This window comes from Pteropus alecto, unplaced genomic scaffold (assembly GCF_000325575.1).
Source record: "Pteropus alecto unplaced genomic scaffold, ASM32557v1 scaffold74, whole genome shotgun sequence".
NCBI lineage: Eukaryota > Metazoa > Chordata > Mammalia > Chiroptera > Pteropodidae > Pteropus > Pteropus alecto.
In genome coordinates this window covers 1,639,024-1,651,523 of record NW_006436291.1, presented here as the reverse complement: position 1 = coordinate 1,651,523, position 12,500 = coordinate 1,639,024, and the positions used below count along the sequence as shown (strand labels likewise).

The 12,500-nt window shown below is 61.1% G+C and overlaps 1 protein-coding gene across 1 annotated transcript in view; it reads right to left on the bottom strand.

Annotated features, from left to right (window-relative positions):
- Positions 1-12,500, bottom strand: part of EBF3 (early B cell factor 3) — a 109,743-nt gene that overhangs the window by 14,479 nt on the left and 82,764 nt on the right. The window contains exons 7-8 of the mRNA XM_025047548.1: positions 11,524-11,654; positions 10,970-11,096 (exon numbers count right to left, since the gene is read on the bottom strand). Coding sequence (XP_024903316.1) covers positions 10,970-11,096; positions 11,524-11,654 — 258 coding nt within the window. The remainder of the gene's footprint in view (positions 1-10,969; positions 11,097-11,523; positions 11,655-12,500) is intronic.

The following is a 12,500-nucleotide window of genomic DNA, read 5'->3' as shown; positions in this document are numbered from 1 at the left end:
TTTGCAGCTTTTCTCATTAATTTCTCAATAAATTTGGCAATGAATTTCAATCACAGAACCCGGCAGGGCGAGCCAGGCATTGTGGCATGCATGGGAAACACAAAGGCCACGCGTTGCACGTCGCCCGCCGGAAGGCACTGTCCCCAGGAGCCGGCCTGGGTCCCCGGCCCGGCCGAGGGCAGCCTCACCACCGAGCAGGAGCAGACCGGAAGTCTTGGGGTGCCCTGTCTTCCACACCAAGCCACTAACCCTAGGTCACCGTCCTCAGAATGACTCGGCTTTCCAGTGTGCTGGCGCGGGGCCCCACCAACTTTGGGGGGGCCTCCCTCTCACCCTGTAGTCGCCCCAGAAGCCCCTCCGACCCGCTCGCCAAGGGGCGTTCTCTACGGCCAGGACTGCCGGGGGTGGGAGAGGGCCGCACTCGACGTCACACTGGAAACCGGGGCCCCCCGTCCGTGCTGGGCACTCCGTGCCGGTTTCCACGTGGCCCCCCAGCCCAGCCCAGCCTGTGCGTAGGGACCTGCTTCCATCCACAGCCGCCTGGCAGCGGGCGGCGGCATTGTGGTGTGACCCCAAACGCAGAAAAGGGGACAGCTCATCCTCCTTGTTACGGAAATAATACCCTTGCTGACAACGACTGGCTGCATCCAAACGACTCTGCTTACACACCCCCGAGACGCCCTGGATCACGGCTTGCACAGTTGTGTCGAAACTGCGGTGCCCGGCCCGGCCTGCCCCTAAGCACGTGGCACCGCGGGGCACTCACTCCCCCGACGGCCTCCGTTCCGCCCGGAGACAGACTCCCCACGGTGGCGGCCCTGCGGTGCGGAAGGGGCCCGGCCACCCACAGCCCGCACGCGCCCACCAACGCTGTTCTAGCAGATGCCGGCCTCTCCCGACGTTCACAGAGGCGGCGGACGGCCTGCTGACCGGAATCGTCCTCGGCACGATGAGGGTCACGCACCACTGACGGCACCCCTTTTCCCAGAGAGAGAAATCAAGTGCCTGATGGTGCCAACCCTTAGAGGTTTCGGGGGGTGGGGGCTCCTTAAAACCAGGTGGGCAGCATCACGCCCTGTGCAGAAGCATCGGGCAGCGGGTTCGCACGCTAAGCCAGCGTAAAAGCTCTGCTGGGGGAATGGCACCCCTGCCCCTGCCGCAGCAGAGACCCCTCCCCCTGCGTTCCCACAGGCAGCCCCCAGCCACTCAGAGGTCCGCCCTCCTCCGCGAAGGTGGCGCTGGCACCCCGCTCTGGGGCTGCCCTACCACGTGCTCAGGACCGCGGGGCTTCTTCCCAAGGCCAGGCCCATGCAGGTGTCCCCACGTTCTGCCTTAGCGGGACCGAGGTGAACGCCACGTTCCCCATGCGTCCACACACGACTCGCTCACCAGCGTCTCACGGCAGCGTCCTCTGCAATGCCCAGTGTCGCCCCACGGACGACCGGATGAACACGCGGGGTCCGTCCTCAACGGGACGCCGTGCAGGTGACCCGGGGACGGGCTCTGTGGCACGCCAGACACGGGAGGGGTGGACACACGCTGAGCGGGGGGCGCGGTCACCATGACCGGGCCTTAGCCCAACTCCCAGAGGGGCCAGAGCACAGGCAGGAAGCAGCTCTGTGGTGGCCTGGGGGGGGGCGTCCACGGGAATGGGGGGCCGCCAGTGGAAACAGGGCTCCTTCCTGTGACTGCTCCTGAAGTAGGTTCGTGCCCGCACGACCTGGTAAATACATGAAAACTCGCCGCGCTGCACGCTCTGAACCGTGCGTGAACAAAAAGCAGAATTTTGAGGGAAACTAACGTCTCCGATCCGGGTTCGAGTTGAGAGCCGGCTACACCCGCACCCAGGGAGCCGCTGGCGCTGAAGGCGCTTCCGCCATCGGCGTGAAAGCAGGAGCCCCCCGAAAGTGGATAAGGGGGACCCCACACAGGCAGCATGACATCGCTTCATGACACAACAACCCTTTCCGAGCTCCGATGAGGCATTTTCCACACCCGGGGCTCCGGGCCAAACATGAAGGGAAGGGATGTCCCCAGACCTTCCAGGAATCACGGAGAGGAACACCCACACCTGGACCCCCACCACGGCCGCACCCGGCCCCCCACCACGGCTGCACTGGCCCCCCGCCACGGCCACACCCGGCCCCGCAACCACAGTGTCTGAGCGTGGATGCCGCTCATGGTCCTATGCACACAGTTCAACCCCACGCGTGGGCTCGGATGCCGAACCACTGGGATCGGAAGGTGCTGGGGCCTCACAGAGAGACAGAGAGAGAGACAGAGAGAGAGACAGAGGGAGACAGAGGGAGAGGGAGAGATACACACAGAGACAGAGAGAGACACCCCCCACCCACCCGCTGACTCCCGTGCTCTCCCCTCCACCTGAAAACCCCTCCTTGCTCCCACGCAGGCCATCGGGGTGCAGCCAGCCAGCCCCGCCACACCACCCAGGGGCCCTGCCTCCTGTGAAACCCGTGGGGCCTCGGCTACGCCCCCCCCCAGCCCCTTGCGCCTCAGTCCACGATTTCATTAACATCTCTCCACCCTGCTTCGTTCCCGCGAGACCTGAGCCAGCCGGCCCGCAATGTGGCTGTGGGTCAGACACCCGCCAAGTGCGGCCCAGGGTCGGGCTCCGTGTGAAGGCGAGGGCTTCCCCTGGCCAGGGACCACGGCTGACGGCCGCCCACCCCGAGCACCCACCAGCCTCCAACGGCCCCTCCCTCTCCGCATCGCCTGCAGTGCCCAGCTGAGCACCTGGCCCAGGTGGGCGCCGGGTGAGACCCGAACCCCGGAAACCACGGATAAATCCCAAAGCACCCCGCCCGCTTCGACGTCACGGCCCTCGTCGCCACTCTCCTAGAAACGATCACGCGTCTCGGCGACCGCGTGGTCACGGACGGCGGGGCAGTGAGGAGGAGACGCAGGGGCACGTGGCTGACACGGGGGCCAGTGTCCCATGGGGGTGACGGCCCGGGCCCTGCTGCTGGGGCTGTGAACACGAGGCTGGCAGGCGGGCTTCCTGGGGACAGGGACACCACCTCGCTTGTGTGCGTCTCCCTTCCGTGGCGTTAAAACCCGTCAACGGTCGACGCGGCCTCCGTTTCCGCTGACCACAAGCCCACGAGGCGACTGACGGTCTTCAGCGTGGGACACGCTGGGTATGTCGTGAAGTGACCACTTAGGCCATCCTGTCATGATGTCCTTCAGCCACACGCCTACCAGGAGCGGTACTCACGGCTCCCATGCCTGCGCCCCGGCCCAGCACCAGCACGCCCCAAAGCTCAGGGGGACATTTCTGTGTTGGGACGTGTGCATCAGGAAAGCCAGCGAGCTGGGCTTCAGAACCGTGGCTGACGCATCTGGGTGAACAGTGCCGGGCACAGGCGCTCCAGAGACTGGGGGAGGAGCAGTGTCTCACAGGCCACCAGCCCCCCGACACTCGGGGCTGAGACGGGGCAGGGCCAGGGCCTTCTGAGGGAACGGGGGGTAACAGGATGGAGAAGAAATCAGGCAGAACCCCCTCATCCAACCGCCGAGACGCCCTGCCTTTCCGTCCCCACTGGTCATCAGAGGCCTGGGGCAGGGGCCACCCGACCAGGCCCACTTTGTCAGCGAGCAGAATTTCCTTCTCTGGAGGCTGGAAGGGGACCTCGCCAGGGCAGGGAAGGGTGGCGTCTGGGAGGGGAGGGGGCAAGCAGCCGCCAGGCCACACCCCTAAGAAACAACCCCCAGGGATGTTTACGCCGCGAACATGGCAGCGTCTGCGTTTGGAAGGTGAGCCCCGCAACGAGCCTGCCAGAGCACACGCCACGCCACAGGCGCCCGCGTCCCTTGTGGAACCAAGTTATTCCAGATGCTCATTAACAGCATCTGGAAACTTCTAGATGTGGCCGTCCACACACGGGCTGATAGCCTTTCACTGTGGTGCTCTTTTATTGAAAAAACATTCTAAGAAAGTCAGGATTTTGCATTTTCTACAAGTCGAAAAGATCCGACTGCTTCGAAGGACCGTTTTTCAGAAGTGCCTCCTCTGGGGTCACAACCTCGTCCTCGAGCGCACGTACCCGGACGGGCCCGCAGGCCTCGGAAAGTCAAGCACCCCGCGGCAGCAGGGGCCCGGCCTGGCCTCCAGTGACACAGCCTCCCTGTCCCCTTCCGCCCGGCCGGGGGTGTCGGGCCACATGTCCGCCCAGCGGAGCGGGCAGCGGGCCCCAGTGACGGGCTGGCCGGAAAGGCGGGCGCCCTAACACCGAGCTCGCGCCTGGTCTCTCAGGGCCGCGGGGTGACCCGGCAACTCCTCGCTCTGGCTCGGGACAGCCGCTCGCGCCTGCTCCAGCGTCTGCCCTGAAACACCGGCCCTGACACTTGCCGGGTCCCCGGCGGCAAGCTGCTGGCCGGCCTGGCGGGGACGCGCACGGTGGCGTCATCTCTACACCTTGTCACGGCCCTCTGTGCTGCACTCCGCCGGCCGCACGCACTCGGCACCCGCTGGCTGCCCTGCCACCCCTCCACCCTCGGAAGGGCGGCATGCATGCTCGCCGGCCAGGCACCCCAAGTCCGTCACGTGAGCCCCTCCTCTCCGAGACGGTCCTCCTGGGCCCCCCGGGGGGGTGGGGAAGCGAGGCCGGGCCCCGGCCCACCTCCCCTGCCGGCCCATGTCCCGACGACCCTTTTGTCCTTTGGGGAAGATGAATGGCTGTCTGCCCCCCGCCACACTGTGTCAGGCTCGGAGCCGCAGAGTCAATCCCTTCACCTTGACACGGAAACTTTGTGATTTATCAGCTGGTCTCCCCTCCCGATGCGCGTGGCCCCCGAAGGCGCAGCCAATCGGGGTGCGGGCGCACACTTTGGTCACAGCCACTCGGAAAAGCACCGAGGCCCCTCTGATGACAGACAAATGCGTCTTGTTAGCAACTGCCCAAAAGCACTTGACTTGTACTAATAACAAAAAGGCCAAGCTGGTCACTGTGGGTCCAAAGACGAAGCACCCTGTCACCAGCCTGGTTGGGAAATTAGCAAATAATGTTCTTTTCCTTGATAAATGGGTGACAGCTCCCGTTCACCAATCATTTCTAACATTTTGATGCGTGCCTATGATCCCACTGGAGGAGCAGAAAAGTTTGCTGGCCTCAATTTCCAGATGATGAATGGAAGTCTCTAAATGTGCGATTTCTGTATGAGGTACAGTTCATTTTAAGCAATTCTAGTAAATGGGTGTCACTGATTAGGACAAATCGTCTACTTGTGCAATGGCGCAAACGGTGAGTCTCATTCTCCTGGCCTCCTTCGCGACGGAGGGAGAGGGGACAGCGGTGACCCCGCGAGCCCTCACGGCGCCACTCTTCAGAAGGGACAGTACCGAATCAGCACGGCCAGCGCCCACTTAGCATGCTGGCGGATGGACCGAGGGTCACTCGGTCTGCGGCTGTGCCACCTGGCGCACAGGACACCGGGTGCACACCCCGCCTTTCTCGGTGGCCCTGAGGGAGCCACAAATGACCCCGGAGACGGCCGCTCGGTCCCGCTGCCAGGACTGCACGCCAGCCCGGTCGATGGGGACAAGTCACCCTCTGTCACCAATGTGGGAACCTACGACGAGAGCAAAGGTGGGCTGTGCCTGGAGGGGTCAGACGCCGGCTCGTGTCACCTGTCCCATACCGATGGGTCTAGAGAGGCCTGAGTCAAAAACGCACGTCCTGACCTGTTCTGTCACGTGACTAGCCCCATCTAGAAGAAAAGGTGTCTGCCCTCCAGGGGACTGCGGACCTCCGCTGACGCCCTCTAACTGGGCCCTGGAACCAGGGAGACCGGAGCAGCCGCTGCACAGAGGGCTGGACAGGGAGCCGTGGAGCACGGCCGGGCCCACGGTCCGGGACGGACAGGGGACGCCCTGGAGCAACTGACCGAATTGGCCGGAAGCTTCTGCAAACTCCGGGACCCGTGATTAAAACATGTGTTCCTTCACCGTGTCCACATATGTGGTTAGAAACGTATAATCGAAATAATCAGGTGGTTTACATTTATGGGGAAGTGCCAGCGTTTAGTTTAGCATAGTAAAAACAGTATGATTTGTGGGAGGCAATTAGGAATCATTTGCTGTGTGGATACAAGTAATTTGTTTGAAGAGCGCTGGCCTGGGAGACAGCGGGCTGGTGCTGGCAGTGGTCGAAGGCGCTATTGACTCTACAGTGTGTCACCGTGCTGTTGACAGGATCACATCTGAATGCACACAAAAGATCTTTAAAACACTTCAGAACATGAGCGCCTTTCAAGCAGTGCAGTGAAGTGGGGGTAAACGGTGGAGGCCCGCCAGAGCATTCGGGGGGGCCGCAGGCAAGGACACTGTCACCGCCGGGGGCCGGGGCGGCACCTGAGGACAAGCTGTCTACCCCCTTGGCACAGCACCCATTTAAGGCACAATCTGACTTTAAAAAAAAAAAAAAGCAAAAAGCATAAATACTGTATCGGAAAGAACACAAACTGTTAGCAATTACTGGTTGAGTAATGATTTCATAAGCTTGAAATTGAATGCACGTCTTTGTGCAGAAAATAATCATTTTTATGTCCCCGTCTAGGAAATAAATTGCAGACTTGAGCCCGGGCCATGCATTCAGCAGGCAAGCCAGCCTGTGCCCGCCCGGGACACGGGGGCCACGGACTGCCCACGCCTCCCTTCGGAAGTGGGCTTGGCCTGTGGCAGGCGCCACGCTGACTCCTGGTGATCGTGATAATTTCTTTAATTGAGCAAAAGAAACTCCTGAAGTGAAGGTGGGCCTAGCAAACATCTGGGGACAGGTCGACCCCAGGCGCCCCTGATGCGTCGCCCCGGTGTCCTGGGGAACCACGCCAAAGTCCTGCCACCATAGACCAGCTTCCGCTGTTTTGTGTAACAGGAAACCTGCCAAACAGACACTTCCGGAAAGCGATCGCACGCACGTTTGTGCGAGAACGCCTCGCTCCTGGAGACGTGTCTGTAAAGCGCTTTCTGCTCTAACGTAATTTCAATTAGAAGCACACAAATTCCAACTGTTCTTAATCAAATAACAGTGCAATGCTTCTATTCTAATTAAAAAATAATTTCTTTTACTGCTCTTAACAACTGGATGTGTTACTACTGGCGAGACTATAGAGGTGAGACGGTTCAGCCCGCCTGTACCGTGGGTCTGTCCGCCTGTACCGTGGGTCTGTCCGCCCCGTAATTTCAATTAGAAGCACACAAATTCCAACTGTTCTTAATCAAATAACAGTGCAATGCTTCTATTCTAATTAAAAAATAATTTCTTTTACTGCTCTTAACAACTGGATGTGTTACTACTGGCGAGACTATAGAGGTGAGACGGTTCAGCCCGCCTGTACCGTGGGTCTGTCCGCCTGTACCGTGGGTCTGTCCGCTCGTACCGTGGGTCTGTCCGCCTGCACATTGGGTTTCTCGGGTGGGGCCGTTTTAATTATTATTAAAGCAAACGGTACACGGTTAGACAAATACCAAAACAAGCACGGCACTCAGTTATTAATTTGCACTATTCACTTTTAAATGCAGCAACTATCTCATTAATTTAATTTTAGGTGCCCGCCCGCATACATTGCATTTCACAGTCTAGGAGGCAATTTACCGTTAACTGGCAATCACATACAGAGTGATTGTTAATTCTGCTCCTAAGTGCCAGCCGCTTGAAAATTGTTCTCTCTCTCTAATTTCTGACCTTCTTACAACAGGGGTGAGGCACACTGGGAGTACAAAGGGCTAGCATGGAAGAGCTGGACATGTCATTTGTGACTCATTCTTTTAATTCACCGTGCTAATCAACTGGACTGCCAGCGCTTCCCAAGGTAATTGTGCCTTGCAGTCGCTGAAAGCGGCAGGCGAGGGGCCGGGTGGGCGGGCTGGGGCGGCGGGGGCACCCACGCCCACTCGGGGTTGACTCATCGGGTCTGATTCCGAAAACTCTGGTGTTTCTCAGATCGCTGTAAACAGATCATTTAGGCCTTTGCCCCTGGCGGGGGGAGGGGCCTCCTCCCGGCTCAGGTTCATTATCCCAGGGTGGCTGCCTCGGGCAGGTCCGATGTGAGGGTGTTCCGGCAGCCTCCGGGCCGGGGGACACTGATGGGAGCCAGATGCCCAGGGGACGGTGCCCTCCCCGCAGGGGCTGCGTGCCTGAGTGCTGACATGCAGGAGGGCTGGCTCAGCTTTCAGCGGGGGAGAGCAATTCCCAGTGATTACTTCATTGTCCCCATCAATTTCAGGGCAATGCAAATCAGACAGAAGCTTCCAGGTCAGACAGGTTACGACCCCACCTTTCCTCTGCGCCCTGAGAGTGGAGGGCCCAGATCCCTTACACGGCGTTTGAAATGTATATTCCGCTAACGATTGGGGTGAGGGAGGCAATAAATTAGCCTCCTGCTAGCGAAGGCCGAGCTCACCGACCGGCTCCACGGCAGGCCCATTCGTGGGGAGCTCTCGGTGGAGGAAGCTCCAAGGCCGTGGGCCACCAGGATCCTGACCTCCGGCCCAGAGGCCCGCGTGGACACCGTGTCCACCGTGGGGATGGAGGACGGGCCTCCGGACAGCGGGTGGCGCTGCAGCTAACGCAGGATAAACCTCTTCCCTCGGGGGGAGGAGAGAGAGCACCCCACATGCCGCCAGAGGCGGCTTCTCGCCAAGGCAGGCGACCTGGAGGGCAGGGAGGGGCAGAGAGAACTGCCCTGACGCCCGCCCCGGCCCTGGAGCAGAGGCATGATGCCGTCCCTGCACGTGACACCCGCCGGCCAGGGACAGGCAGCTCCTCCTCGCTCATTCCGCTCATTCCGCACACACACCTGCCCCGTCCACGTGCTCAGCCCGGGCCCGCCCCACCCACCGGCGGAATCCTCAGCAGTCGACAGGCTCGGGGAGCCCGGCCCAACCTCCATCCCTTCCGTCTCAGAAGAGTCACTGCTCCCGACAGCAGCCTGTGCTTCTCCCCACGAGGAGCCCGCAGTGCGGGGGTGTGACGGGCGAAGGACCCGCGAGGCCCCGCGCGGGGCTGCAGCAGGCTGGCAAGTCTGCCTGGGACGAGCGCTTCCCCAGCCGCTCCCAAGAGAGCCGGCGGCCTCCCCACGCACAGGCTCACGCCCGCTGTAGCGCCTGAAGCCACGCAGGCCCCACGCGTCACGCGGCAGACACGGGACACGCCACACGGCTCCTGAGCGGGTGACAGATGTCCCCGCCGCTGAGGAGCACGGGACGCCAACCGGAGGTACACCTCAGTAACTGTCACAGGAGGCAGCAGTCGCTGGGCACCTCCACGGGTCACACCCGGCCCCAGTTCCCCGTGACAGCACAACCGCGTGTGAGGCCGAACACCAGCGGCCCTCGGAGGGGGCGGGGGCCCAGGCCGCGGCCGGCAGCAGGCAGCGCAGAGCGGGTGCCCTTGGCCTCTAAGGCCTGGGGCTCGCGGGCCGGACACCCAGACGAGCGACGCCCCAGCCAGCAGTCGACATGAGCAGGTGTGCTCAGCAGCCACCGAGCCCGGCCCATCCTGACGTCCAGCTCTCAAGGCCCCGCGCACACAGCGGCCTCCCGCGCTGGCGGAAACACGTAAAGTCCTCAGGGTGCCCCAAGTTCTGCAACTCTGTTTTTCTCGGGTCTTTAACACACGGGGTGCCTCAGACTGGACGAGCTGCCCTCTCCGTCTCCGAGTCCACCAGAGGGCCCAGAGCATCGAGCCCAGGTCCTGCCCCTGCTCTGGGGTCTCTAGGGAGCATGTGCTCATCCCCAGGGGACAGAAGCCCCTGATGTGGGGCAGGTCCCCCCTCCCCACCTGGACCACATGGAGGGCTACTGAGCGCTGAGGGGCAGTCTCCTCGACCCAGGACGCCAGGGGTCACTGGAGTCCAGCTGGCCCTGGTGACACTGGGTCCACTGGAAAGTGGGCAGTGGAAGAATTTACATTCTGTATTTCACACACTTTCTCCAAAGGGGGTGGGTGAGTAGCCTCTCTTCCGTCCTCAAACCCCAAAGTGGAAGGGACCTCTCGGGTCCGCCGTGTCACCTGCCGGCTGGACAGAAGACAGGTCTGCATCCCAATGAAAGGCCAGACCTGCAGGGTGCCCCGCAGCGGGTGACAGAGCACCCTGAAGCCCCCGTCCCCACCCAGGCTCCTGCCACGCGCCTCCCAGCCGCCCTGGCCGCTCACACACATCAAGGCCACAGTTCTTTGAGGACAAGTCCTCGTCCCTTTCACCCTCACGAGCTTTCAGCAGGTGTTGTCCGTCGTTGAAAACACATCTCAAATATCACTCTTTTTGCACTTGGCTAGGACAGAAATCAAAACATGACCATGCCTCACACTGATGTATGGTGTTTCTCAGACGTGACCTCAAACAAACTCTCTCAACTAAGCTCTGCTGAGGAGAGCAACTGCAAGACAGACAGCTTTCAGGTGACAAACTCTAACTTCAGAGGCAACGCCTGCCGTTGACACGAGTTTGCCCGAGACCTCTGCAAAATGCGGAAGCAGAAAGGTGTCTGGTATGAGACCCCAGGCCTCGAGCAGAGACCTGGCTTGGGTTGGAGGTCCCTCATTTACAGGGCATGTGACCTTGGGCACGTGACTTAACCTGAGTCTCGGCTTGTACAAATGGACAACAGCGACAAGACAGGGCGGCCACAAGGATGAGATGGAGGCCTGGGGCCCCGGCACGAGCCGAGCACTTGGGCAGCTACTCGATGGGAGGCAGGGGGACCCGCTGCTGAGAACCCCACCGCCTAGCCTCACAGGTGAGAGGCAGAGGGCCGCAGATGGGAGGGGCCCGAGGTCACGTGGCCAGATGGTGTCTCGCCATCTCAGACGGGGACGCAGATACCGTGCACGTGACAAAAGCCAGCCTGGGGGCCCAGCGTCCTCAGCTCACCCCAGAGCCCCCCGTGCAGCCCGAAGGGGCCCCCGCCTCCCACCACGTCGCCAGGAAGGCTGCAGCGCGCACTCACCGGTGTAGACGAACCGTCCGGGAGCACCTTTACAGAACTGCTTGGACTTGTAGGACAGGGTGACCTCCACGACGCCGGGGATGTGCCGCGGTGGCGTCTGCACCCGGATGGCGTGGGGCGTGATCAGCTGCGAAACCACACAGGGGCCCTCAGCTCGGCGCCCGACACTCACCAGTTGGGTATAATTACCAAAATGAGCAAAATGGGACCCTGGTCTCGGACGCCCCTCCTAGCTGTCACCCAGAGACGCGGCATCCAGTGCTCTTTGAGAAAAATATCTGCCAGCAACCCCGGGTTTTAGTTTGCAGGAAAGGCCACAGGGCATCATTCATATGAAAATTGCCACCATATGTCCCCTTCAACCTGCTCCTAGTAATTCGAGCACTAATTGTTCCAGGGTATGCGGGACCTCCTCCAGCAGGTCTGAAGCCCCAGGACGGGCGCTGGGCGTTCCGCACCCACCCACCGGAGAAGCCCCCGCCACGGGCCACTGTCGGTGACCAGGGGCCCTGGGGACCGGGTGCCCGTGCCGGTGCCCGACCGTGCGGGCTTACCTCGCTCCACACCAGCATGGTCCCGAACACGACTTGTAGGCCGTCGAAGAAGTTGTCTCCGATTATGATCACGGTCGCGCCCCCCGTGGTCCAGCCTTCACTGGGACTGATGGCCTTGATGCACGGAGTGGCTGCTCACACAAGACAGAGAGGGCAGACCTTAGCCCCGGCCGGCCACGCTGCCCACCTCGGGTGGCCCGGGCCCAGCGGCAGGACACGCCGGCCGGTCCTCCAGGCACACGCAAAGGGCAATCGCAGACCGGCGTGTTGGTGTGTTTAAAGCAAACTATTAAATGTTTTATAAAGCAAAGGCCAGGCCACGAATGCTGGTGAGCAAGGAAAAAAAATGGCTTGATGTAGCAAATTACGTGTCAGGGCAAATATGACTATTACAAATGATTAAGCATCGCGTGCATGTGGCATGTCGATTTATCTGCTCCGCTGTTCAGATCTAAGCAGAGTCAATCAAAAGGTTGTTGAGGGAGATGGGAGAGCAAATGCCTTGCATTTCGATTCCTCATAAGCGGCTAATTGGGTTGGGTTTTTCCATCCGCGAACTTTGCCTTTCAGTTCAAAACTTCATTTTCCTCTGTCACTCCACAATTACTACTTTTCACTTTTCATCAGGAGGAAAAAAAATCAAAAGCGCTCTATTAATACTTTTGTCAAAGGTACACATTTTACATCTAATATTGTTTGTCGACAGGGATCCCCGAGCCCCTGGCCTGACCTCTCTTTGTCTCCCGAGCCCTCACATTTGCATGAGTTATTACAATGGCTGCTGCGGCCTGGCCTGCTCTGCTCGGGGCTGGCCTGCAGGGGGGCGGGGAGGCCGGCAGCAGAGGGAGGGCGCGGGGCAGAGGGGCCAGGAGGCCACAGCTGGGAGGCCCGGGGGAGGCCGGCGGGGTGCTCCCGGCCGAGAGCCCGGCAGGCCGAGCGGGAGCTGCAGAGGCCGGCCGGGCCCGGCTGCGGGCGGC